Source organism: Grampus griseus (genome assembly GCF_964374135.1).
Source record: "Grampus griseus genome assembly, chromosome: 1".
Lineage (NCBI taxonomy): Eukaryota > Metazoa > Chordata > Mammalia > Artiodactyla > Delphinidae > Grampus > Grampus griseus.
The window spans coordinates 74386760-74414176 of record NC_139017.1 but is presented as its reverse complement, the minus strand read 5'-3'; the positions used below and the strand labels follow the sequence as shown (position 1 = coordinate 74414176).

Genomic DNA, 27417 nt, shown 5'->3' with positions numbered 1-27417 from the left:
TAGCCCCTCTGCAACCACACAGAGCAGGGTGCTGTGTAGTCTCCGTGCATTGTAAAGAGCACTGTCAAAGTCCCCGGAGACATCCTTATCACCTAAGAGTGAACTGATCTTGGATAAGCTGATGTCACCTCCCCGGACCTCAGCTTTCCTTGCCTGTAAAATGCTGATAATAAGGCCCACTCCACAGGGCTGGCAAAAGTGCATGTGTACTGGTAGTAGACTATAAAGGTAAGAGGTTATTGTTGCTGTCATTGTCATTATTAGGGCAGCGTGGACATTCTCAGGCTGACTCTCCAGGGTGAACTGACAGGAGATGAACTTGAACGCATAGCCCAGAAGGTATTGAGGTTTCTGGTGGGGCAAGGCCTCCTCCCCTGCGCCAGTTCTCCTTCCTTGCTGCCGACTCCGCGTCCCAGTGCTGGCTGGAGCCACCTCCTCTGCTGCCCGGGAGCATCTCCTTTCAGACACCCCCAGCTGACCTCAGCATTGTGCACTGCTTTGGGGGATAGAGAGACCCCTATTAAAATTAAAACTAACCTGCAATTTCAACTAATTCTCCCCGTCCTGTGTTCTTGTTGCTGCTGTGTTCATCCTGTGGCTGCTGGTAGAGGTTCTGAAATGAATTTTGGGAGGGGAAAATCGGACTAACCCTTCAAGTCTTTTGAGGAGCAGTTCTTCTACATTGGTTGAGGGGCAGAAGTTCTGTGCTTGTCGTATGGTTTCTGAGCCACTTTTCTCTCTCTCTCCGGTAGGCCGGCAGGAAGACCTATGCCATGGTGTCCGGCCGCTCATCTGGTCATTCTCTGGCCTCAGAACTGGTGGAGTCCAACGATGGACATGAAGAGATCATTAAGGTAAGCTTAGTTCACCTCCACTGTTTCTCCCTCCTCTCTTTCTTCCTATAGACATGGGAGAGGGAACGGCTGACTTCGTCAAAGGGACCTTGTGGCTTGACTAGGAAGAACCAGACCTGCAATGCTAGCTCCTGGCCATCTCCTGGAAGGATCTTAATCAACACCAGGAGACCACAGTCAGTCTGTAGTGACTTTGGTGCGACCCGGCCCCGGGCATGGGGATGGATGGGATGACCTTTCTAGGTGCTTATCCACTGTCCATGTTTAGCTGCTGGAAGTTGTGGAGACCGGTGGGAAGTGTGTTTATGGAACTTATTTTTAAAAATTAGAACAATTTTTGTTATTTCTTTTTTAAAAACAGCTTTTTGAGATGTACTTCACATACCATACAATTGACTTGGTTAAAGTGTACAATTCAGTGGTTTTTAGTATATTCACAGAGTTGTGCAACCACCACCACTACTAATTTCAGAACATTTTCAGTCACTCCTTCTAGCTCCTGGCAATCACCAATCTACCTTCTGTCTCTATGGATTTGCCCCTTCTAGACATCTCATATAAACAGAATCACACAACATGTGGCCTTTTGTGTCTGGCTTCTTTCACTTAGCACAGTATTTTCAGGGTTCAGCCACGTTGTAACATACATCAGTACTCACTGCTTTTAACGGCTGAATCATGTTCCCTTGAATGAATATACCACATTTTGTTACCCATTCATCAGTTGACGGACATTTGGGTTGTTTCCACTATCTTTTATGAATAATGCTGCTCTGAATATTCATGTACAGGTTTTTGGGTGAACATATGTTTTCAGTTCTCTTGGTATATACCTAGCAGTAGTGAAATTGCTAGCTCATATGGTAATTCTATATTTATATTTAATCTTTTGAGAAACTACCAGACTTTTTCCCAAAGCATCTGCTCCATTTTATATTCCCATCAGTGATGTATGAGGGTTCCAGTTTCTGTACATCCTCATTAACACTTGTTATTGTTCATCTTTTTGATTATATCCATCCTAGTGGATGTGAAGTGATATCTTGTGGTTTTAATTTGCATTTCCCTGATGACATCTTTTCTTATGCTTATTGCCCATTTGTATATCTCCTTTGGAGAAATATTTATGCAAATCCTTTGCTCATTTAAAAATTCAATTGTGTTTTAATTGTTAAGATTTAAGGGTTCTTTCATATATTCTGGATAATAGACCCTTATCAGATATATGATTTCGAAAAAAATCTTTAATTTTTTCCCATTCTGTGGGTTTTTCTTCTGTTTTTACGTTTTCTTTCTTCTTCTTCTTTTTTTTTTTTAAATATTTATTTATTTATTTGGTTGCACCAGGTCTTAGCTGTGGCAGGCAGGCTCCTTAGTAGTGGCTCACTGGCTCCTTAGTTGTGGCATGCAAACTCTTAGTTGTGACATGCCTGTGGGATCTAGTTCCCTGACCAGGGGTCGAACACAGGCTCCCTACACTGGGAGCGTGGAGTTTTAACCACTGCACCACCAGGGCAGTCCCCTGCTTGCCCCACCTTTAATGGTAGTTTATAACATCTTTGTATCCATAAATGGGTGCTTAGTGTTCTAGTATACACATACCATAATTTCTTTAATCCTCCATTGTTGGACATTTTGTCTATTTCCATGTTTTGCAGCCATAAACAATATTTTGTCGAGCATATATGTTACTAATTTGTGAATGTGCTTTAAAATACAAGTGATAAAGAACTACTTTCTCAATTGTTAAAGATTCAAGCATGGTATACAGAGAAAAATGTGTAAATCCCCTTTTACAACCCCCTTTCCATGAATTTGCATATATGTACGGGAGTATTTATGCTAGTTTAGCTAAATTTATTTCATTAGGATGAATTTCCAGAAATAGATTTGATAGGTTAAAGAGTAAATATAGTTTATTTTAAAATTTTTATTTATATTTATTTTTGGCTGAGTTGGGTCTCAGTTGCTGCATGGGCTTTCTCTAGTTGCGGTAAGCAGGGGCTACTCTTCATTGCCATGTGCGGGCTTCTCATTGCGGTGGCTTCTCTTGTTGCGGAGCACGGTCTCTAGGCACGTGGGCTTCAGTAGTTATGGCACAGAGGCTCAGTAGTGTGGCTCACGAGCTCTAGAGTACAGGCTCAGTAGTTGTGGTGCACGGGCTTAGTTGCTCCATGGCACGCGGGATCTTCCCAGACCAGGGATCGAACCCACGTCCCCTGCATTGGCAGGCGGATTCTTTACCACTGCGCCACCAGGGAAGCCCCCAAAGACTAAATATAGTTTTAAGTCTTCTGATCGGAATTACCAAATTGCCACCCAGAAAGGTGGTGACAATTTACCCTTCCACCAGCAGTGTATGAGGCTGCCTGTGTGGAGTTAATTTAACTGGAGTTTTCTTTTTATTGAAGTAGAGTTGATTTACAATGTTGTGTTACTTTCAGGTGTACAGCAAAGTGATTCACATTCTTTTTCCTTATAGGTTATTACAAAGTATTGAGTATAGTTCCCTGTGCTATACAGTAGGTCCTTGTTGGTTATTTATTTATGTATTTTGTCTGTGTTAGGTCTTTGTTGCTGTGTGCCAGCTTTTCTGTAGCTGCGGTGAGCAGGGGCTACTCCTCGTTCCGGTGTGCAGGCTTCTCACTGCAGTGGCTTCTCTTGTTGTGGAGCACGGGCTCTAGGCACTCAGGCCTCAGTAGTTGCTGCACATGGGCTCAGCAGTCGTGGCTCGCGGGCTCTAGAGCGCAGGCTCAGCAGTTGTGGCACACAGGCTTAGTTGCTCCGTGGCATGTGGGATCTTTCCCGACCAGGGGTCGAACTCATGTCCCCTGCATTGGCAGGAGAATTCCTAACCACTGAGCCACCAGGGAAGTCTTCTGTTTTATATAGTAGTATATATATGTTAATCCCAACCTCCTGATTTATCCCTCCCCCCCACTTCCCCTTTGCTAACCATAATTTTGTTTTCTATGGGTCTATTTCTGTTTTGTATATAAGTTCATTTGTATCATTTTATTTTTCTAAATTCCACATATAAGCAGTATCATATGATATTTGTCTTTCTTTGTCTGGCTTACTTCACTTAGTAAGATAATCTCTAGGTCCATCCATGTTGCTGCAAATGACATTATTTCATTCTTATGGCTGAGCAATATTGTATTTTGTGTGTGTGTGTGTGTGTGTGTGTGTATGTGTATATATATACACCACATCTTCTTTATCCATTCATCTGTCAATGGACATTTAGGTTGCTTCCACTGGAGGTCTCTTAATTAGTGTTGTTTTCCTTATTTCAGGTGTACTTGAAGGGGAAGTCAGGAGACAAGATGATCCATGAGAAGAATATTAACCAGCTGAAGAGTGAGGTCCAGTATATCCAGGAGGTGGGCACCCCTTCCCTTCGTGGAAATGACCTAGGTCATTTCTCTGAACCTCACATTTATTTGGCTCCCTTCTTTTGTAGGTTCTGATTTTCTCCCTTCTGCTCCCTTCGTATCTCCAAAGCACCATGCCCCCTCATGTGTAAATATCATTTCTGACCCTTCCATTCATCAACCAATCCATTAATCAACAAATACTTATTAAGCACCATGCACCTAGCACTGTCCCCCCAGTCATCCTACCTAAAGTTGCCAGCCTTGCTTCCTTACTTTTCTTTTTTTTTTTAACATGTTTATTTATTTATCTTTTGTTTATTTTTTTGGCTATGTAGGGTCTTAGTTGCGACACACGGGACCCTCGTTGTGGCACGCGGGATCTTTCGTTGCGGCGCGTGGGCTTCTCTCTAGTTGTGGCATGCAGGTTTTCTCTTCTCTAGTTGTGGCGCGTGGGCTCCAGAGCATGTGGGCTCTGCAGTTTGTGCCACGCAGGCTCTCCAGTTGAGGCGCATGGGCCCTGCAGCGTGTGGGATCCTAGTTCCCCAACAAGGGATCAAACCTGTGTCCCCTGCATTGGAAGGCGGATTCTTTACCACTGGACCACCGGGGAAGTCCCCTCCCCACTTTTCTTAACCCTCACTCTGGCTCATGTTTCTTCTTGGCACTTGTCACCATGACATATTACATGTTTTACTTATTTGTCTTTTGGGTTGTGTGTCTCCACAACTAAAATGTTAGATATACCAGGGCACGGTTTTTATTATCTTGTTGCTTGTATAGGAGGGACTGCGTTGCAGCCCCACTTGACTAGAATCTCTCCTTTCCCAGCCGGTACTTAGAACAGTACCTGACTCATAGGAGTATGGGTTGTGGATAGGCACAAAGGTGGGTGAGTTGGTGTGCTCTCTTTCCCAAAGCTAAAGCCTCTTGCCCTCTCCTCCCAGGCCAGGAACTGCCTGCAGAAGCTCCGGGAGGATATAAGTAGGAAGCTCGACAGAAATCCAGGAGATTCTCTCCATCAACAGGAGATACAGGTAATAGGAAATGGTCCATGGTTGGGTCCCCACTGAGGAGGTGGGGTTGTACCATTTACCAGTCACCCAGTGGGTGCCGAATCTAATGCCGCTGCCAGGAAAGGCGAGAATACAAGTGATGCTGGCTTCTCTGAGCACTCACAACATTGTTAGGGCTCTCCGGCAGATGGACACTTGTATTCACACTAATCAGCCTACATACAAGCACACCTGTTCCTAAAACATGTGCAAAAATTGAATTTATATCAATAAAATTATTAAGTTAATGGCAGGCCATCTTATATATAAGGATTCTGTGATCAATCTTCTTGTAGTACAAAGTCTTATAAAGAGACAATTAACCTATAAATCCGAACTTCTCATAAGCTGATCTTGCTTAATTTGGTGATGCTTGTGGTGTAAATTGGAAGTCTTGGTCCTTGTCTATTATTACTGTCTGTGTCTATAGCTATCTCTACCCTGGGACAGGAAGCTCCTCCAGGTGAGGGTTCACCCCCTGACCCTCGTCTCTGTGTCCCCACACCTCAGCCCAGGGTCTGGGATGCACAAGGTCATCAGTAAATGTTTGTTAGACCAAACTGGTTGGAGAATCCCTCTTGGGGTGGATGATCCTGGGATCCTGTTTTTCAGTTCTTCAAAAATTTGAGGATAGAAATGTCCCCAGGAGAGCAGAACCATGACTTCACCCTCATCTTCCCTTAGATTCCAAGCTGTGTCTCCTTCATTTGCTTTTGGTTTGGTTGCGGTGGTCCTTCTCCAGTAGATCCTGCCCTCATTCTCCTGAGGGGAAGAGTGACCTAGCAGCTAGTGCCAGCAAAATTACCCTTCGTCTTGGGCATGTGCTAGGCTTGTGTGGTGGATTCTCCTTAATTCATTTTGCTTTGGCTGGAGGTAAGACTTTCACTGCCTGAGCTCACATCTGGCTGGTGGGAGGTGCTTTGTCTAGTGACTGAAGAACCTAATGTGTTCAGAGCCCGGAGGTCCAGGCACCTTGTTTACACAAAACGGCAGTCGTATGATGACTAATTAGGCTTTGGGTTGGAAAGAACTGCAGCAAATGCCGCTTCCCCTTTTGATTTATGTTGTGTCAGACTTTGTCAGGATCCCCGAGGGGCAAAGGAAACTGTTTATGGCAGATAGCAGCTTGTATTTCCTGGGCTGCGAGGAATGTGCCTGCACATTTTCCAGTCTGCTGAAAGGTTTTAGCCTGGGGTTTCTTTCCTCCTCCCAACAAGGCTAGATAGAGTATTCCCCCTCAAGGCTGCACATGTTTCTCCACTCCCTCTTTTCTCCATTTTCCCACAGAGCACTAGATGTCTTTTTTTCTTTTCTTTTCTCCCTTCCTTCCTTCCTTCTTTTTCTTCTTCTTCTTCCTCCCCCCTTCTCTCTCTCTCTCCTCTTTCTTTCTATCTAAGATTTGAACTCTTAGAAGAATAATGTTTCAAAAATATATGATACTAAAAAAAACGATACAAATGAACTTATATACAAAACAGAAATAGACCCACAGACATAGAAAACAAACTATGGTTACCAAAGGGGAAAGCAGGGAGGAGGGATAAATTAGGAGTTTAGGATGAAAATATACACAATACTATATATAAAATAGATAACCAACAAGGACCTACTGTATAACACAGGGAACTATAATCAATATTTTTTAATAATCTATAAGGGAAAAGAATATGAAAAAGAATAGATATATATATGTATAACTGAGTCACTTTGCTGTACACCTGAAACTAACACAAGATTGTAAATCAACTATACTTCAATTAAAAAAAAACAAGGAGAAGAATGTTTCAAAGTTGATTGCTTGGGATTGTTTTCACTACCAATTTTATTTTTCTTTGAATAGGTGGTGCTAGAAAAGCCAAATGGCTTTAGTCAAGGTCCCCTGACCCCACATAGCAGCCCACCCGAGGTAGGTAACAGGGAAAATAGTGGTAACTACTGCTTGGCCAAGAGGCAGGAAATAATCCTTCCTGATCCTTTTGTTTATTGCTTTCTCTCTCTCACTAAATATGAGAGTAATATTTACTTGCTGTAAAAATTCAAACAAAGGAGAAATATATAAAGTGTAAATTTTCCTTCCCCAATCCCACTCCTTGAAAGTATTTAAGGTTAACAGATTGAAGTGGGTGGGTCCTTTTATTTATTTAATTTTTATTTTTTTGGCCTTGCTACGTGGCTTGTGGGGTCTTAGTTCCCTGACCAGGGATCGAACCCACACCCTTGGCAATGAAAGCGCAGAGTCCTAACTGGACCGCCAGGGAATTCCCGTGGGTGGGTCCTTTTAGAGCAGTGCTTCTCAGCCTTCATTGCCCATTAGGATGGCCTTGGGAGCTTTAAAGGACGCAATATCTGCGTGCCATCCCTAGAGACTGTAATTTAACTGGTCTGAAGTGTGGCCTACGCATCAGGACTTTTAAAAGCTCTTCATGTGATTCTAATATTTAGCCTATTAGTTCTAATATTCTAGTCTAAAGTTCTAGAGTGTTTTTCTATACACAGACAACCATATTTAAAAGCCATATGTATCTGTGTATATACACTAATAGATACACATGCACCATCTATACATACATGGATAAATGTCTGTATATAATATGCACATACTTTTCACAATTCCAGTTGTGATAAATACATTATTTCTTGCTTGCTTTTTTATTTTTTTAAGCTGAAAAGTATATATAGCCTTCTTTCCATATTTGTATGTGTAAATCTATCTCATTCTCTTGAACAACAAAGTATTTCCTTCCGTAGCTGTACTTTCTTTCCCCGCCCCAACTTTATTGACGTATAATTGACAAATAAACATGGCTGTACTTTTTTTTTAAATGACATTTGTTATTATATATTTTGTGATTACATAATAATTTAAGACACACATATTGTAGAAAATTAGGGAAATTCAGAAACACAGAAAAGTTGAAAGAAGAAAAAAATATCAATTGTAATCTACCCAGAGAAAAACCAGTTTGGTGAAATTTCCTTTGTTTTTCCTTCAGTGCAAATATATATTTATGATATTGAGATTAGACTGTATATAGCATTTCGTTGCATTTGTTTCTTTGCTTGGGCAGGTATATTTTTGGATTAGGTTTGTTTGGCTCTCAAGTGCAGAGCTGAATCAGACCTTCCCATCAGTTCAGGGCTCATTATCATCATTGGTCCCATAAAGACCTCTCACTGCTTTCACTTTTTTTTTTTTTTGTCTCCCCCACCAAAAGGTACTCACTCTAACATATTCAATATATGATTTAAATATGCCTATTAAATATGATTTTTTAATTAATTAATTTATTTGTTTTTATTTTTGGCTGTGTTTGGTCTTCGTTGCTGCGTGCGGGCTTTCTCTAGTTGCGATGAGCAGGGGCTACTCTTCGTTGCGGTGCACGGGCTTCTCATTGCGGTGGCTTCTCTTGTTGTGGAGCACGGGCTCTAGGCACGTGGGCTTAGTAGTTGTGGCATGCAGGCTCAGTAGTTGTGGCGCACGGGCTTAGTTGCTCCGTGGCATGTGGAATCTTCCCGGGCCAGGGATTGAACCCGTGTCGCCTGCATTGGCAGGCGGATTCTTAACCACTCCACCACCAGGGAAGCCCGTTTTTAATTTTCATAATGGACTTGTGCTGTATTTCTGTTTTTTCCTTTTTTTATCCAACACCATGTTTTTAGGCTCTATCTATGTTGCTGTGTCAAAATCTGGTTTGTTGTCTCTAGCTCCTGCATGTAAAGTTTTATAACTCCCTTTTTTCTCTTCATACTGTATCACTAAATTTTTCCTTGTCATCAGAGAGTCTTATGAGAATGCCATTTGAAATAAACACATAACAGTTGTGCTCCAGGAGGAGCCTTTTCAAACGTTCTCACCTGCCCAGCAGCATAGGCGCAGACATAGGGGAACTGACCAGATAACTTACTGACGGCTGGATTTGGAATGTTGTGATTCTAGCCACTTACTTTAGATGTGCAGTTTGGATGTTTCCCTTCCCCGAATCACCATATTTGGCAAATATGCTGTTGGCAACAAGTTATAATAATACCTGGCACTATCTGTTCAGCCTTTCTTCTCACAGGCTCCAAGCCCTACCGGATATTATCTTAGTTTTGAGGCAGGCTGTAAGGCAGGGCGTGGTAAGGAGTCTTTTCCCTGCTTCCCAGATAGAGAAACAAGGCCCACAGGACTCAGTGATAACACAGCCACCCAGGGACCCTGTCCGCTCCTCCCAGCTGAGCTCTGTGCTCTGGTTTGAAGGTGCTGCTATTTCCCCGCTGTGCAAGACCGGGAGGGACTTTTCTGTCAGACTCAAGGGAGCTGGTAACTGAAGTGCAGCAGAGATGGAGGCGAGAGCATACATGCCAGTTTGGGTGTGCCTGGGGGAGAGGCTCACAGTAACCTCAGTGAGACACCTTTTCCTCCATCGAATCAGATTTCTGGACTTATTGGGTGCTTTTGCCTTAAGCTGCCCATCTGTCAGTAACCCTTTATCTGCTGATCTTTGTGCTAAGTGCAGAGAACCACAAAAGACGTGCCTTTGGGACATGCCCCTCATGATGAATGTGGCACAGTCCCTGCCCTTGGGGAACTGTAGTCCAAAGCGAAACATGGTCCCTGCTCTCAGAGAGCTCTAGTCTGATGGAAGCAGGACAGACACGTGAGAACGGCATAAACATACCTGTTCATTAATCAGTTGATACACGTATAAAGATTACTACAGTGTGTCCTAAAATAATCAGGTGATTGGAAACTAGTTAAGTTCTTTAAGGTATGAGAGTGTTTTCATATGAATAACTCAGAACTCCTTAGTGCCTATGACTGACTAACTCTCCCCTTGTGCGATGTGAATTCTTTTGTGAGGGTGGTCTGAGCAAGATGGTCCAAACAAGTGTGCGTTGTCGGGGGGACCTCGTCTTACCAAGTCACAAACATAGTAACTTCACCTTCCCTTCCCTCCTCTGGCTGCAGGTGGACACCTATATAGATGAAGATGTCGAGAGCTTGAGGAGGACCGTGCAGGACTTGCTTGTCAAGCTGCAGGAGGCTGAGCGGCAGCACCAGTCAGACCGTGTGGATTTTGAGGTGAGATTTGGGATCTGGGGAGAAGGTGCCCTAAGGGTTGGGCCACTGGATACAGGTGCAAATGAAGTCTTCCTGGCTGGAGTGCCATCAACTGGAAAGGCTAGGCTCTGCGGCCTGGAGCACTTCCTGTCTGCTTTGCCCTTTCCTGGATATTTATAGTTTTTGTTGTCTAAGCCTAGCTCTTGAGTCTCTGCTCTACTGGAGCAGAGTGGTGATGCTGGTCTGGGAGAGCAGGTACTTCAGAAGTCCTTTCTATAAGGACTGCTGGGCTCTAGGCACCATGCAGGCAAGGACTGTTGCTGTCCAGTTCACCACTGCATCCCCAGTGTCTGGGACAACACTTGGCATCAGGTGGGTGCCTCTTAAGTGTGGACAGGGTGAGTGGATGAATTGGTGTGGCCTTAGGAAGAACTGTGCTCATGGAGTCAGGGGACTTTAGATCAAGACTTGGCTTTACAACACAGAGCTCTGTGATCTTTTTTTTGAAATTGAAGTATAGTTGATTTACAATGTTTTTAGTTGTACAGCAAAGTGATTCAGTTATATACACATATATATATTCTTTTTCAGATTCTTTTCCATTATAGGTTATTTCAAGGTATTGAATATAGTTCCCTGGGCTATACAGTAGGTCCTTGCTGTTTATCTACAGTATATATAGTAGTAGTATCGGTTAATCCCAAATTCCCAATTTATCCCTACTCCTGCCCAGAGCTCTGTGATCTTGAGTGAGTATCTCAATTATTGCTATAAAAGTAATACTAGGTTATTGTAGAAGATTAAAAAAATACAAAAATCTCTATATAGAGAAAGCCCCCCACTTTTAAAAGTATGTGACGTCTTCCATGCTTTCCAGACAATTCTTTGGGTATAAGATGAGGTACACTGGGCAAACAGAGCAGTTTTCCTAGCTGCTCTGTGTGAGAGTAACCTTCTGTTATCTGGTATTGTTCACCCACACGTAAAGTACTTTTTAGGTCAGAAATATGTAATCATAGGATTCTGCCCTGCCCAGGCTTGCCAGGGTCTGGTGGAAAGAGGAATCCCAGCCTGAACTCTTCTGTTTTATGGACTAAGAGAGAGAATTTTTTTTTAGGCCACACCACGCGGCTTGCGGGACCTTAGTTCCCTGACCAGGGATCGAACCCGGGCCCCCGGCAGTGGAGGCGTGGAGTCCTAACCACTGGACCGCCAGGGAATTCCCTAAGAGAGGGAGTTTTGAGAGGTGTATTGAGGGTGAGGACGAAGGGCAGTGAGAGTGATCAACTGCCTCAAGAGTAGTCGAAGTCTTACCTGAGTGAGTAGTTTAACTTCCCTAACCATCAGTTTCAACTTCTGTACAAAGGGGTCATGAAATATACCTCACAGGTTTGATGTATGGATTGAGTGAGGTAATATATGTAAGTATATTTATTATTCAAAGGGTTTTAGAAATAAAAAATATCCTATATTTTTCTTAGTGATCCATTTAACACATGGGTTTTCTTATCCTAAATAATTTGGGCTTAGGGTAATACTAAGATTAGTTTGTCTCAGAACAGAGTAGCTGTGCAGTAAAGGAGTTTGTTGTATCTATTTCAGATTCCACAATTTGTATAATTAGGTTGACAATGAATTGGTTCAATGACCAGCTGTTCCTTACCTTATTGGAGTAGAACAGGAGGAAGGGGAGGTCGAGGCTGTAGCACTGACCAGACTGTGAATTTTAGAAAGAAATTTCTACATTGAGAGACACTGTGAAGTACTGGTTGGTTTTGGCAGCATACGGGGGGCTCTGCTGGCCCTGGGTTTCAAAGCTTGAGCAAAAGTGTCCTGAGTAAAAGCCCAAGGCTAGAAGACCCCTGACAGCTGTTAACCACACGCCCATGGCTTCTTACAGGGGGCTGCCCTTTAACCCCAAGGCATGCAGCACCCACCTACGATAGGAGATGCTCCTTGGGTTTCTCCCACTGTTGGGGTAGGTCACCACACCCTCTTATGATTAAGAGGTTCCCTTAGGGCAGAGCTGGCTGGAGCTATGGGACTGATGTGGCAGAGGAGTGTGTTTTTTTCCTTTGTGATCCTACAGCTGGGTGTGAGGATCATCTGTGGCCCGTTAATGCTGTACTCCGAGCACACATCAACCTGGGTGCAATGTTTGTGTACAGAAATGAGAGGCCTTATTTTTTTTTTTGTGATATGCAGGCCTCTCACTGTTGTGACCCCTCCCGTTGCAGAGCACAGGCTCCGGATGCGCAGGCTCAGCGGCCATGGCTCACGGGCCCAGCCACTACGCAGCATGTGGAATCTTCCCGGACCGGGGCACGAACCCGCGTCCCCTGCATCGGCAGGCGGACTCTCCACCACTGCGCCACCAGGGAAGCCCGAGAGGCCTTATTTTTACATTCCCGCCCATGGGGCTGGCCTGTTCCAGGCTAATATGAGACATTTGAAGGCTTTTCTCTGTATCTCCTGGTGTATTAGACTTTCTGGTCTCCTTTTCTGAATATGCGGGGTAGGAAGGGCAAGGTTGTCAGTTACCCTGAGGAAAACCTCATGGTTTCCCGTTCTACTGACTCCTGGCCATTAGGAGGGATTTGCCGTGAGTTTGCTCTGGACAGAGCTGTGTGCAGCATGGACACATCCCATCACACATCATCCCGTGCTTTGCTTTCTCCTCCTTGATTCTGACTTGGGAGGTGCCAGACAGACTGGTTGCTGGTGTTCTGTTTTACCAGGTCTGGTTAGGCTTTCCGGAGGCTACTTGGATTCTTTTTTAGTAACTGACTGGGGAGTCAATATGGGGTATCTGGGAAGCATTGAAACGGATGACGAAGTAACCGGGTTCTGTCATTCTTTGGCTGTGTAACCTTGAATAGGTCAGTTGATCTTTAGTTGTGAAAGGAGAGGGTTGGACTAGATGACCATCAGTTCCATTCATGATGTTAGGGAGCGGTGGCTGTGTGCTCGGTGTTGTGCTGAGCTCTGGAAAGGTAACAGTGCCCAAGGTCTCCGCCATCATGAAGTTGATGGTCTCCTGGGGGGTGCACACAAGTGACTGGACAAAATCTGCTCAGTGCTATAAGAGGGAAGGGCTGTGTCTTCTGTGGACACACAGGGAAGGACTCCTTACCCGAGCTCAGAGCTCCCTAGAAGAAGGGATGTCTAAGCTGAGACCTGAAGGATGACTGGAGTTGGCAAAATGCACGTGGGAGGAAAGGAGGCAAGTTCTTACTTTTTCACTAAAAGTGCTGCTTCTCTCCTTTCCAAATTGGCTTATCATCCTTGACAAAGAGCGAATGCTTCCTGGTGCTAGTAGCCCTTCCGGGTGCCATTTTGGCCTTTCCGGTATTGCTGGAAGTGAGGACGAGGAAGAGTGGGAGACAGAAGGAAGGACATGGAGATCTCCTCCCCTGGATTTTTTGTGTTTGCACGAGGAGGAAAGCTGAAACACTGGGTTACGCTTGGGTGGCACCGGAGGGCTGGTGGGGATTGTTGGCGAAGTCATCCATCTGGAAACCGGTGCTTGTGGGTTCCAGGTGTCACTCTAAAGTAGAGCTTGATCAACTCTGTGACAATTAACCCTGCAAGTGGAGTTAATCTGCTAGTCTCCTGAGTGGTCCTGGAACAGTGAGTGGGAGACAGCGGTGTGCTCATCAGGGTTGCCTCCCTCCTCCCATCACTGCACCCAGATTCCTGTTTTTTTTGTTTTTAATATTTATTTATTTATTTGGCTGTGCTGGGTCTTAGTTGCGGCGTGTGGGATTTTTAGCTGTGGCGTGTGGGATCTTTAGTTGCGGCATATGAACGCTTAGTTGCAGCATGTGGAATCTAGTTCCCTGACCAGGGATTGAACCCGGGCCCCCTGCATTGAGGACACGGAGTCTTAGCCACTGGACCACCAGGGCAGTCCCCCTCCGGGTTTTTTTTTTCTAAGGTTTTTATCCATGTTTGTCCCTCTGCCTGCTTAACGCATCCCCATCCTGTGTCACAGGTCACACTCAATCGGTACCAGAGAGAAGCAGAACAGAATCAGGTGGCCCTTCAGAGAGCAGAGGACAGAGTGGAACAGAAGGAGGCGGAAGTCGGGGAGCTGCAGAGATGCTTTCTGGGAATGGAGATGGTAACTGTTGGACTCTTGCTCTTCAGCACTCAGACTCCTGGGCCGGAAGGCGCCTGGGGATTGACTGAGGTGGTCGCAGGGACTGTCCTTCTCTGAGCAGCTCCAGAAAATCACATTTCATAGCTTCCTTTGGCAAATACCTTTGAGGACCTTTCAGCCCTTAAGGAATGGGAAGGTCTTTCTCTGTCTAACTTAGCCCTTGACAACTAGAGTTGAACCCATTTCCATTTCGGGCGGGTTCTTGTATAGCTGCCCTTTGGCCTTTGAAGATGGTTCTTCAGGAGCCACTCAGCCTGGTTTCTTGGGGACTGGTAGCCATAGTTGGCAGGGGGGCCTGGATAATGCAGGGCCGGACTCTCCCTCTGGGCAGCTGGGTGAGGCTGAGAAGTTTCTATGTGCTGGGGTGGGAAAGGTTATCCCGGACAGGGGAGAGTGCCCCATCAAACCAGCTTGGGCTGCTGCTCTTTGGCAGCTGTCCCAGGCCCAGCAGGGGCTGACTGCCAGCCCTAGCGCCCATCTCACCCCAAACGCAGGAACTGTCGCCATCTCCTCATCTTAGATTTTCTTCCCTTTGGCCCATCCAGGAGCATCAGGCCTTACTGGTGAAGGTCAGGGAAGGGGAGACAGCTCTGGAGGAACTTCGGAGCAAGAAGGTTGACTGCCAAGCAGAACAAGAAAAGTAAGGACTCTGGTTCACTGTGAGGTTGGGGTGCAGGGAAGGGAGGGCACAGACCTGGGGAGGAAGCTGGTGCTGATGTCAGATTTTCCAGCTCTGACTCACCATGTCTCTGCTCAGTGTGGGGCCCTGCCCAGGGAGACACTGCTGGGAGGCTCCCATCTCCAAGGAGCTCATTTTCCAGGGAGTAATAACCTGAAGAAAGGGCTTCTACAGTTTTAGAGCCAGGGTCAAGCAGGAGCTGGTAAAGTGTCTGCCGTTGTGGCACATCATTCCTTGGTTGTCATACTGGATGTGGAAGTGGTGTTATTACACCACAGCTTACTCCCCCCCAAACAAAAACCAACTGTAAACTATCTGAGGGTAAAATTGAATACTTTCCTCACAAGTCGTGCTGATGAAAATAAAATGAGCAGCTTCGTGGAGAGCTACTGAACTTCTTTCATCTGAACCATCTCAGAAACTGAGACCCATCTGTCAGCAGTGGCATCTAGGGGATCTCTGAGATCCTTTCTACTCCAGGCTTAGAGGATTTTGCGAATTCCCTCTGATCAGAGGGGATCAGAGGCCCCAGACCAATGAAACCTACAGGGCAAAGATTGAGCCATTCTTGGACCTTCACAAATTTAGAAATTTTTTACGCTGTTGGCAAGTAATATAGAAGATCTCAGATGGTAAATCAAATTTTTTAAAATAAAGTTATTTATTTTTGGCTGCATTGGGTCTTCATTGCTGCACGTGGGCTTTCTCTAGTTGTGGCGAGCGGGGGCTACTCGTCATTGCAGTGCGTGGGCTTCTCATTGCGGTGGCTTCTCTTGTGGCGGAGCATGGTCTCCAGTTATGGCAAGCGGGCTCAGTAGTTGCAGCTCACAGGCTCTAGAGCGCAGGCTCAGTAGTTGTGGTGCACAGGCTTAGTTGCTCCGCGGCATGTGGGATCTTCCTGGACCAGGAATCGAACCTGTGTTCCCTGCATTGGCACGTGGATTCTTAACCACTGCGCCACCAGGGAAGTCCTGGTAAGTCAAATTTAACATTAGTATATTGGTCTGGACTTCATTGTATAAGTTGGACCTTTCTAAGTTCAACAGACATTACCTGAAGGGCCTTCTAAGGAATTCCAAGATGAACCGACACAATCCTTGCCTTCTTGGACCCCTCAGTCTTCTGGGGGGTCCTTTTCTCTCCTTTGGGATATCCTTGATCTAGGCCTGCCTGACATGAAAAATGCAGACATCTTATTGTAGCCTTCTTTCAGACTTCACAGCAGAATTGCTTGATTTTTTTTTTTTAATTTTTATATACATTTATTTATTTATTTTTGGCTGCATTGGGTCTTCGTTGCTGTGCGCGGGCTTTCTCTAGTTGCGGCGAGAGGGGGCTACTCTTCATTGCGGCACACGGGCTTCTCATTGTGGTGGCTTCTCTTGTTGCGGAGCATGGACTCTAGGCGCACGGGCTTCATTAGTTGAGGCACGGGGGCTCAGTAGTTGTGGCTCAAGGGCTCTAGAGTGCAAGCTCAGTAGTTGTGGTGCACGGGCTCAGTAGTTGTGGTGCACAGGCTTAGTTGCTCCATGGCATGTGGGATCGTCCCGGACCAGGGCTCGAACCCGTGTCCCCTGCATTGGCAGGTGGATTCTTAACCACTGCGCCACCAGGGAAGCCCCAGAATTGCTTTAAATTACTCAGCACTCCCTCCTCAATGGTGAAGGTGCTCATGGGCAGGAGACTGAGTGGAAGGAGCAGGAGGAACACAAAAGACCAGATAATCCAAAACTGAGACTTGGGGATGGCAAATGACAGCTATGCATCATGAATGCTGATTTTTTAAATAAAAGGAGACTGAGTAATAGGGCACTGGAGAGCTGAGGGTGACAACTTAGAATGTTTGAAGCTTAGGAAGGATGAGTTTGGAGGCTCAGATTGCACTGTCCCCCACGCCGAGCACTGCCCATCTTCTAGCAGTGGGCGCTTGTCTGTTTCCTCAGGCAGACCCAGAGGGTAATGGGTACCAGCAATTCTTCAGCGATCTGAACTCCTGGACTCCCCAGCCGCCTGACCTTTGGAGATCTTGGCCCAGTTTGCTTAGAAGAGGCAAAGGAAGCAGCAGTGACTGGGAATCAGGAGACTTAGAAATGGACTTGTGTGAAGAGGCTTTAAGGGTCCTCAAATCTTATCTCCCTCTTGATATAAAATCCCTGCCAAAGCTTGATGGTCTAGGGTATCATAATCCCAGCTTGTACTTGAATCTTTCCAGGAAGGAGGAGTTCATTACACACGAGGCAGTCCACTTTCTGACAACTTTAATACTGAAAAAGTCTTTCCTGTGTTAATACAAGAACTCCTTCCTTGAAACATCTACCTATTGGCTCTAGTTTTATCCGTAGAACTATCCGGAATGACTTATCCTTTCTAACCTTTCCGAGCCTCAGTCCCCTTATTTGGACTAGATGATCTCTAGTGATGCTTCTGATGTGTTGTTCTAAGGTGTCCCACCACCTCCTCCTTATAGCAGACCACTGGGGAATCAGGCAGAGGGAATCATGCCTGATCGTAAGCCCCTGAGCCCAAGGCCCTTACTGTGACTGGGTGGAGAAAGCATCTTTTCCCCTTGTCTCAGCCTTCTGGTCTTAATCCCCAGAGCTGCTAACCTGGAAAAGGAAGTGGCTGGGTTGCGGCAGAAGATCCACCACTTGGATGACATGCTTAAGAGCCAGCAGCGGAAAGTCCGGCAGATGATAGAGCAGGTAAGCAGGGTTAGATCTTACCCTGCTCTGGGTTACCCCCTCTGGAAGTTTCCACATTGTCTAGCCCTGTTTTCCTGTCAAGTCTACACCTTTATTGATTTATTTGCTTGGGTATCTTGGCTTATATTCATTAAGTGTCCCGTAAAACATTTATGGCAACCGATTACTAGGTTAGGGTGATTGGGATTTGCTTTTCTCCCATCTTTCCCCTACTTGTTTGGTTATTTGCCTTGTGCGTTCCCCTGGGAGAAGAAGGACGAGGTTATTCTCGCCCACACGTTGAAGAGTGCTGGTAAATGAGTAATTAAACCAGTAAACTCACTTATCTGTGTGTAGATTTTCAGCCTTTGCCCCTCATGCACATTTTCTGCCTTCCCTTGCCTGAGCTAGGGTAGCACACTCAGAATATGCCATTTCGTAGAATCGTTTTGAGAATTTAAGATACCCTAATTGGGAGGGCATAGTTGCTGCATGTCAGCTCCATGAGGGCTAGGATTTTTCTGTCTTGTTCACTGCTGTTGCCCATTCTCTAGAACAGGGCCTGTCATAGGGTAAGCACTCAGTAAATATCTCTTGAACCAATACATAATTTGTATTTCCCAAAGTCAAATGGAAGGGGTTTTGAAATCATCCATTACTTTGGATTATCAGGGTGGTGTTCCCCTCAAACCCCTGCCCCCACACCTGGGGTAATCAAGAGTTTAACACTCACTGAAACAAGGCTTTTATAGAAAAGCTAAGCCAGCCACGTGAGAGGTGCAAAACTCTGCCCTTTGTCTCTGCTGGCTCCCCCGCCCCGGCAGCAGGGCGAAGTGCGATGAGTATGTAATGAGTCATTTCAGAACAAGCTTCAGTGTCTGCCATAACTTTGCAGCTCCAGAATTCAAAAGCTGTGATACAGTCAAAGGACACTGCCATCCAGGAGCTCAAGGAGAAGATCGCCTACCTGGAAGCCGAGGTGTGTGTTCTGGGCAGCCCTGGGAAGGGAGCAGACTCTTGAAGAAAAAACTGGACATAGGGAGGGGGAGATTCTGGAGGGGGTCTCGATCCTGTCTAGCTGCTGCTCGGAAGTGAGTAGCTGGGGTGGTTGGATGATCTTCAGTTCCGCCGAGTGAACATTTTCTAAGACTCTTCAGGGAGTTGCAAACAATGGTAAGACCTGTCCCCACTCTGAAAGGATATATCCTCATGGTGTAAGCCCTGTGCCACATAGCAGCATGGAGGCCAGCCCTTCATTCTGACTATATGGGCTTGGCAGAGGAGCTGACAGTGGAGCTGAGCTTTGAAGGAGGACGCATTCTACAGGTGGAGTCTTCTCCTTGGCTAAGGCGATGGGCTCGATTAGCTAATGAGTTCTTGGTCTGATTTCTACCATACCTCAGGGCCCCTCCTGTCCATTGACTGACTACCTGAGATTGCTTTGCAGCCATTGTGTGAGGGTCCCAGCTAGTGGGGGAGATAAAAAGAAATGGGAGACAGGGTTGTTTATCTCCAGGGAGATTGCAGTCTAGATTTATAGATAAAATACATTTAAAAAATACCTAAGAATACTTTATAGAAAAGCATATGGACAAACATAAGTAAATATCTCAGCAGACTATAGGAAATTATATGCAGGAAATGTATAGAGAGGATTTACAGGAGAGGATCAGTGCTGCACAGTTATTGAGAGAACGCGCCTTCAGGGAAGGAGGCTGGAGTAAGTAAGTACTGGAGGGAGAGGGCATCCTGGTGGCACACACGGTAGGGGTTGGGGTGACAGCAGCGCACAGAGGTGGAGACCAGAATGAGCTGGTTAAATGTGGCACGGGGCAAACCAGAGGAAGCCCAATTCTAATCTCATAACTTGTGTTACAGAATTTAGAGATGCACGACCGGATGGAACACCTGATAGAGAAACAGATCACCCATGGCAACTTCAGCACCCAGAACCGGACCAAGACTGAGAACCTGGGCAGGTGAGTGGGCATGAATGGAGTGGGCCCCAGGTAGGAAGTGAAGGAAAGAGGGACAGAGCCGTGGGAAGGAGACCTTTAGTGCCAAGGCCAGGATGAGGCTCTTCTAAATCCAGCTTCCTTCTCTCAGTCTCGAATCTGACCCATTCTCCACCTGAGCCACTTTCTAACCAGCTTAGAGTAGAGCCTGATACCAGAACCCCAAAGAGGCCCGTGAACAGTGCTAGAGGCGCCTGAAGCCCCTAAAGTCGTATGCAAAAATTGTGAGTGTATAGTAAGGGCATATTTCCAGGGAGAGGGCCTTTTGTTTCCAAGAGATTCACAAAAAGGTCCAAGACTGAAAAAAAAACCAAGAATCACAGCCATACCCACCCCTAAGGTGTTCAGCTGCACCTTCTCTTTTCCCCACCCCTGCCACCAGACAAAAGTACCAGTCCCCTAACCTCTTAGCACTGACAATTACTATTTCAAGGCATGAGAACCGAGATCAGCGGGCCCTGCAGGATAGAATCCAGAGGCAAACTGGAGGGGTGGCTCTGTGAAGGGTGGGCAACAACAGGGCACTCAGCGTTTCCGACTCTCTTTTCAGCGTTAGGATCACCAAGACCCCCAGCCCAAAGCCCATGCCTCTCATCCGAGTGATGGAAACATGAGCTGAAGGAGACAAGATGCTGCTGTTGCTGGTGCCTCTGGCCTGAGGAGCAGCCCACCACCCCTGGAGGCTGCCGGCCCTGACTTTGACTTCCCGACTGCTCCCTTCATGGTTCCGAACGCCAGTCCTCTACGCTGGGCGGACGGGGGATGAGCTCCCCCTCTGGACACTGCAGCCTCTGGAGGCCGGCGATATCCTGCCTACAGGACCCAGGGCAGTAGCCTTATTCCCATAGTTACTATTTTTCTCTGTAGCAGAGCCTCCCTTCTGTTGTAGACTGGAGTTTGTAGCCGGGGCCGGTTATTCTGCCCCAGAAGCCAGGCCCTCCGCAGGTCAGGAGAGGTGACAAGATCTACCTCAGCCCTAGAGGCTGGAGGCACAGATGTCAGCAGTGATTGGAGAGTGGCCCCGGGGCATGAAGTTCCTTCCTTAAACACAGCTCAGTTCTTAGCAACAAACTGTTTGTTTTTCTAATTGCTCCACCCTCAGCCCATGCTGACCTGGGCCTCCTGCAGACAGACAATGGGGCTACCTGTCATGGCCTGTGAACCTCAACTTTGACTGGACGACCTTGTCTTTTGGGGAGGGGGAATGTCCTTCAGGGAGTAGCTCATAGCAGAAAGGTTCTGTGAGACCACGGACAGTTACGGGCGACTTCTGTCTGTTGTGAGGACTCCCAGAATCTCTTAGCGTTTCCCCCTAAGTTGCGGAGCAAGATACACCTCATTCTTCTCGACTCAGAGCCTAAAAACTGTTTTCACTGGGTTACATCAGTCTCAGCGAAGAAACTCTCATGGTATTTATTTTGCTAAGTTATTGGTGTTTTTGCTTACAACTGATTAAATACCAAGAGTTCAGAGTTCTGCAGCCTTCTCTTGCGGTGTTTGGATTTGCTCTGACAGAGGGAAAAGAGTGTTCCCAGTGGACTTGTCGATTTCAGAATGATGTCATAGTCTTTTTCTCTCTTTCCTGCTGCTTTTCCCTTCCTCCTCCAAACCTCAGGAAGGCAAGTATTGATATATTCGCCCTGAAGCATCTGGGTCTGAGTGTCTGTTGTTTGGGGGAAGAGAGCAATCAGGAGGGATTGAATTCTTTCCTTAACCCCTCTGCACCCCTCTGCTCCACAGTCAGTTTGTTACCCTGGCTCTGAGTGAACCTGCCACTCATCGAGTTTCTTTAGGGCTCTTCCTGCAGCCTTAAGGAGGAGATAAGCGTCAGAATGTGGTACCGTAGGACACAGAAAAATGAAAAATAAAAATTAAGTCTTTAAGTTCTACTTGGCTCAAAACCAGAAGCCTTAAGTCTGTGGTTTCTGTGCATCAGGTCTGAGCTCCCATGCTGGCTTTGTCCATCGTGTTCTGGTGTTCTGGTGTTCTCGCCATTCCCATTTGTGAAACGAGGGGCTGGACCAGATAATCTCCATGAGCCCTTCCAGTTCTGATATTCTTTCCTGTGGCATGTTCTTTGTGGGGTGAATTTAATAAATTATGTTAATGTGTCTCTTTGAGCTCCTGGCCTGGTTTCTTTTCACTTTTCAGGGAGGATGAAAGAGCATAATTTTAGTGCCTCTTGCAGGTGGGCACCCTGCTGTCCACATCTGGGAGGTACGGAGACATCCCCAACACGATGATGTGGGGACTTTGTGGCATTCAGAGGAGTTAGCCTGTCTCTGTTAAACAGCTCAGCTCCATAGTCTGAGTCCGCATTGCAGGAGGTAGCCCCTAACTTGAGCTCTGACCCTGTCTGGGGTGGTGGCCTTGTGGGATCCCTAAGGTTGGCCACTGCGTGTCTTCCTCAGTTGGAAAAGATCTGCTGACAGACAGAGGTCCTATGATTACTTAGAGGTTTACCAATCAGCACTGGAGGGAGATGACTAACTCCATGTGCTTCGCAGAAATGAAAAGTACTCTGGAAATGCTGACTGCAGCTGTTTGAGGCTTTAGTTTTTGGCTATCTCTAGGCATCATTCAATTAATCCACTGATCATCTTTTTCTTTCTGCCAAAAAATGTAGTTGACTGCAGGGCCCAACGGGGACATAGCTAAATTTACACGAATCTTCCCTGTACCAAAGAAACTAGAAATGGAACCCCTGTCATCCCTGGCTGCATTTCCTCTCTAGTCCCCTTTCTCCTTCAATCAAAAGAATGTAAATTTTTCTCTTGTGACTTTTCTTCCCCTGTCTGCTTCTCAGCTAATTCACATCCAGGCTTCAGGATGCACTGGATACCTCCTTCCATTCCAGACCTGGGTTTGTCTTCTGACAGCCTGGGTTCTCTTCCTTCTCTGGAAGTCTTGCTTGGCCTGGGTGTATCTAGACTGTGCTTGTTCTCCGAATATTAAGAGGGTGGAAGCAGGGTGCGGTTACCTGAGGTGCCAAGGTGACTGACTTGCGTGGCTGGAAGGAGACAGGAGCGAGTGAGCCACCGCACAGGAGAGAGAGGCTCTGGGCTGGGTCTCAAGGATGTGGTTGGATGAGCAGAGCTTCCATCTGGAGATAATGAGGTGGTCTGGAAACGTTCTGGAGATTAGAACTAGAGCTCTAATGGCAGTTCCCTGGCGGTCCAGTGGTTAGGACTCTGCGCTTTCACTGCCTCAGGCCCGGGTTTGATCCCTGGTCAGGGAACTAAGAGCCCACAAGCCATGTGGCACGGCCGGAAAAAAAAAAAGAACTAGAGCTCTAAGAGATTCCTGGGACCAAAAAGTGCCCCTGGTGTATATTTCTCCGAGTTTAGTTGTACCACTGCTGAAAGGAACAGGGGCTAAGAAGGGTCTATGGGAAGAAAAAGTAGCTGAGGGAAAGGTAGTTTATATCCTGGCAACTTTTCCCTTAGAGATGGAGAATAGCCCAGGGCCTGAGAAAGGGCGTGGTGAGAAGCTGCTCCTGACTTCAGTGGCCTGTTTATTGCCTGAGTTATGTCATTTGTAAGCCAACTCCTCTGTGCTCCTTGAATATGTCGCAGAGGGAAGATTGAGTCTGACTCCCTGGGACCTTTGCCATGACGGCCTGTTTATTTGAGCTGGGTGTTGAGAGCTGCCCGGACACGCAGCCATCATCAGCAGGCTGCTATAAACCTGGAGCATCACCCCAACATGGGAAAAGCTTGCAGAAGCACTCCTTGCCTCTGTCCTCCCACCTCTTCATTTGTCCCCTCCCTGAGTAGAAAAAATCCTGACAGGGACATGGTATTTCAACCAAATGGTACATTGGACCTCTTTTTTTTTTTTCAGTTTTTAATTTTATTTTATTTTTTACTTTTTTGAAAAAATATCTTTATTGGAATATAATTGCTTTACAATGGTGTGTTAGTTTCTGCTGTACAACAAAGCAAATCAGCTATACGTATACATATATCTCCCTATCCCCTCCCTCTTGTGTCTCCCTCCCACCCTCCCTATCCCACCCTCTAGGTTTTCACAAAGCATCGAGCTGATCTCCCTGTGCTATGCAGCAGCTTCCCGCTAGCCATCCATTTTACATTTGGTAGTGTATATATGTCAGTGCTACTCTCTCACTTCCTCTTTTTTAAAACTAAGTATCTAAAGCCAAAAATTGATTGGCTTATTTTCAACTCTATTTAAAAAAATTTTGTATTATGAAATGTTCCAAGATGTACTCTGTAAAGATGATTTGACATGACATGGCTTAAAGCAACTTAATTTGACTGAGGAGGGTAATATCCCTTGGGGTAGAAAAGCAAATTTCTGTCTTTAATCAGCTCTTCAATGTGTGTTGCTGTTTTTTGTTGGGCCTCTGCTAATCCCGTGGGCTCCCTCATTCCTCATTGCCAAGCGTTGCGGAGCTTGGGCCTGAGTTTTGTTCAGGCTCTGACCCAACAGCAGATGTTAGCCTAGGGCCCTTGGCCTCTTTTCCATGCTTCGATTTAGGACTCTCACTTCCGCAAGGAGAAAGTGTTTCCTATCTTCCCTGTCCCAGTTCTAAGCCCCATGACCTTGAAACTCAAAGTTGGAGACCTAAATATTCTCTAGCCCCTCTTTCTCCAAGGAAAATCCTTATCTAGCCTGAGGCTAAAGGAGATGTATTTTTAAAAGGTGAGGAATTTCTAACTCTGTGTGCTCTGTGGGTGGGCAGTGAGACCTACTTTGAACTCTAAAATGTGTGTGGCCTTTCTTCTGGAATCTCTCTTCCTCTGGAGCCCTCTGGGACATGGGATTGAGGGTAGATGGTGGTAGCTTAATTAATTTCCTGACCAGGTATTGGTCGCCAAGTCTTAGACCACAGGATCTCACAAGCTGAGGGGAAGGAAGTCATTTGTCCTCTTGACTTAATCTGTCAATTCAGGGGGGTATTCTAGGCCAAACTCGCATATGTCTGCAGGAGTTTGAGGACACTTATATCTGTTTTATATCTATTTCTATGTGTTTGCGTTTGAACTGGCCTGCTATGTAAAACATATGATTGTGGGGGAAAATTGGAAAAACACTGATGTTTAGGAAAAACTCAGTTTTTCACCTGTATGTCTCCTTTACTGCATACACAGAACACTTCACTTCTGGTCACCAAGTATGTGGGGGGTTTTCCCCCTATAACAGGCAATTCTCTGCAACACCAGCTGGGTGTCCTACAATTTAACTCAATTCTGACACCATCTACCTGGAGATAAGGTTAAGGGCTCAGTCTCAAGAGACTGTCCCTCCCCAACCTCAGATGCCAACTGCAAGTAGCAGGTCCCTAGCTGGACTTTTGTCTGACTTGCCTGCAAACCAGAGGTTCCCACAACCCCCTCCTTGGGTTCGATTAATTTGCTAGAGAGGCTCACAGAACTCAGGGAAACACCTACTTACCTTTACCAGCTTATTAAAGGATATAATAAAGGATGCAGATGAACAGCCAGATGAAGAGATCCATAGGGCAAGGCCTGGGAGGGTCCCGAGTGCAGGAGGTTCAGTCTCGGTGAAGTTGGAGTGCATCACCTTCCCAGTATAACGATGTGCTCACCCACCTGGAAGCTCTCCGAACCCCATACTGTTGGTATTTTATGGAGTCTTCCTCATGCAGGCATGATTAATTGTGAACTTCATTTCTAGTCCCTCTCTCCTCTCTGGGTAAGTGGGGGACAGGGCTGAGAATTCCAAGCTTCTAATCATGGCTTGGTCTTTCTGGTGACCAACCCCCGTCCAGGAGCCCGGCCGGAGTCCCCTCATTAGAATAAAAGATGATCCTAGTGCATTTATCACTTAGGAATTGACAAGGGTGTTAGGAACCCTGTGCCAGGAACCCAGGACACAGACCAATACATATGTTTTCTATTATCTCACAACTAGGCTGTAGATCTGTCTCCTTGGATATATTGTAATCTCAGGGTCAGGAGGACCAAAATTGACTTCCTTTGAAACTACCTTCCCTTTTCAATTCTCATACTTCCTCTTAGTAGAGAGAATCACTTTCTTCAGTGATTTAGAGCCATCTTTGACTCTTTGCATTTCTTTATTCCTTATATCTAGTTTGTCAATATGTCCTAATGTTTCCTCTTTTGAGATATCTCCCAGACTTGCCCCTTCCCATGTTCGCAGCCTCATCTTAGCCCATCTCTTTAAGCCTGGATTACCACAGAAGCCAGTCCTCACTGGTACCCCACCTCTAGCCTAACCTGCCCCAAATCCACCCACCTCACCACTGTCATTTGAATTACTCCCAGATACATTTTCATCCTATCAGCGGGGTTATTTAGCCAGGACAAAAGAAGGCTGATGGAAACATGATAGCAGTCTCCAAGAGATGAAAATCTGTCCTGTAGAAGGAGGTGCAGTTTCACTCCACCTAGCTCCAGAGGGCAGAACTCAGACTTGTGGGTGGTACCTGCAGGGAGATGGCTAAGAAACAAAAGGACAATTAGAGTGTCAGTTGGACTGTCTTGACAAGTTAGCAAGTTTCCCTACATATGCCAGTAATATCCCAGTTAGAAAACAATCTAAAATAACAAATACAAAATACCTAGAAATAAACTTTATTTGAAACGTCAGTAATCTTTGTGAAGAAAATGACCACATTTTGTTGAAAAATATGGGAAACTTAATGAAGAAAAACTTTCCTGGATGGCAAAGTTTAAAATCGTAAAGATGTCAATTCTTCCTTAATTTATTTTTAGGCTTCGTGTACTTACAGTGAAAATTCCAAGAGTCCTTTTAGAATTAGATATAATTATTTTAAAAATTCATCTGGAAAAATAAACAAGGGAGATGGCAAAGAAAATTTTGAAGACAGCCCTTAATTGGAGGATTATTAGCCTTGGCGAATAGTGAAATATTACATAGCTAGGCAGAAATAGACTCAATTTTATATAAGCATTAAAAAAAGGATAAAAGAAGTATTGCAACTCAGTGCGGGAAAAGGCGTTTGAACAGTTGGTTAAGAATTTAGAAAATAGGGCTTCCCTGGTGGCTCAGTGGTTGAGAGTCCGCCTGCCAATGCAGGGGACACGGGTTCGTGCCCCGGTTCGGGAAGATCCCACATGCCGCGGAGCGGCTGGGCCCGTGAGCCATGGCCGCTGAGCCTGCGCGTCTGGAGCCTATGCTCCGCAGCGGGAGAGCCCACAGCAGCGAGAGGCCCAGGTACAGCAAAAAAAAAAAAAAAAAAAAGAATTTAGAAAATAAAAGAAAAAAGAATTCTAACCTTAAACAGTACCCCTGAATAAATTCTAGGTAAATGAAAGAAATTAAATACTACAATTTAACTGTAGAAAAACTAGAAGAAAATACAAATGAATATCAACTCTGAGAGGAGATCCATTTAGAATTTTAGTATTAAAGGTCATGAAGGTATATGTCAATTATATCCCAATAAAAAATAAAAATAAAGGTCATGAAGGAAAATATTTTAGTTCATAAAAGTGTAAACTTTCTAAATTGAAGAACTAAAGAAGGCCAAAAAATGGGGAATTACTAGTGGCAAATATGATGAAGAGGCAACATTTTTG

At 45.7% G+C, this 27417-nt stretch overlaps 1 protein-coding gene across 4 annotated transcripts in view; it reads left to right on the top strand.

Moving 5' to 3' along the window:
* TUFT1 (tuftelin 1) overlaps positions 1-21978 on the top strand; it is a gene marked incomplete at its 3' end in the record, with an annotated part of 44878 nt that extends 22900 nt beyond the window's left edge. Inside the window, exons 2-13 of one of the 4 annotated variants that reach the window (XM_082657018.1) lie at positions 265-339; positions 753-854; positions 4154-4240; positions 5179-5268; positions 7127-7192; positions 10238-10351; positions 14325-14453; positions 15038-15132; positions 17768-17873; positions 18748-18831; positions 19731-19831; positions 20418-21978. In XM_082657018.1, coding sequence (XP_082513144.1) covers positions 265-339; positions 753-854; positions 4154-4240; positions 5179-5268; positions 7127-7192; positions 10238-10351; positions 14325-14453; positions 15038-15132; positions 17768-17873; positions 18748-18831; positions 19731-19831; positions 20418-20481 — 1113 coding nt within the window. Of the gene's footprint in view, positions 1-264; positions 340-752; positions 855-4153; positions 4241-5178; positions 5269-7126; positions 7193-10237; positions 10352-14324; positions 14454-15037; positions 15133-17767; positions 17874-18747; positions 18832-19730; positions 19836-20417 lie in introns of those variants that run through there. The other 3 variants (XM_082657020.1, XM_082657019.1, XM_082657021.1) reach the window with 3 other exon arrangements.
* Between the last annotated feature and the right edge of the window lie 5439 nt (positions 21979-27417).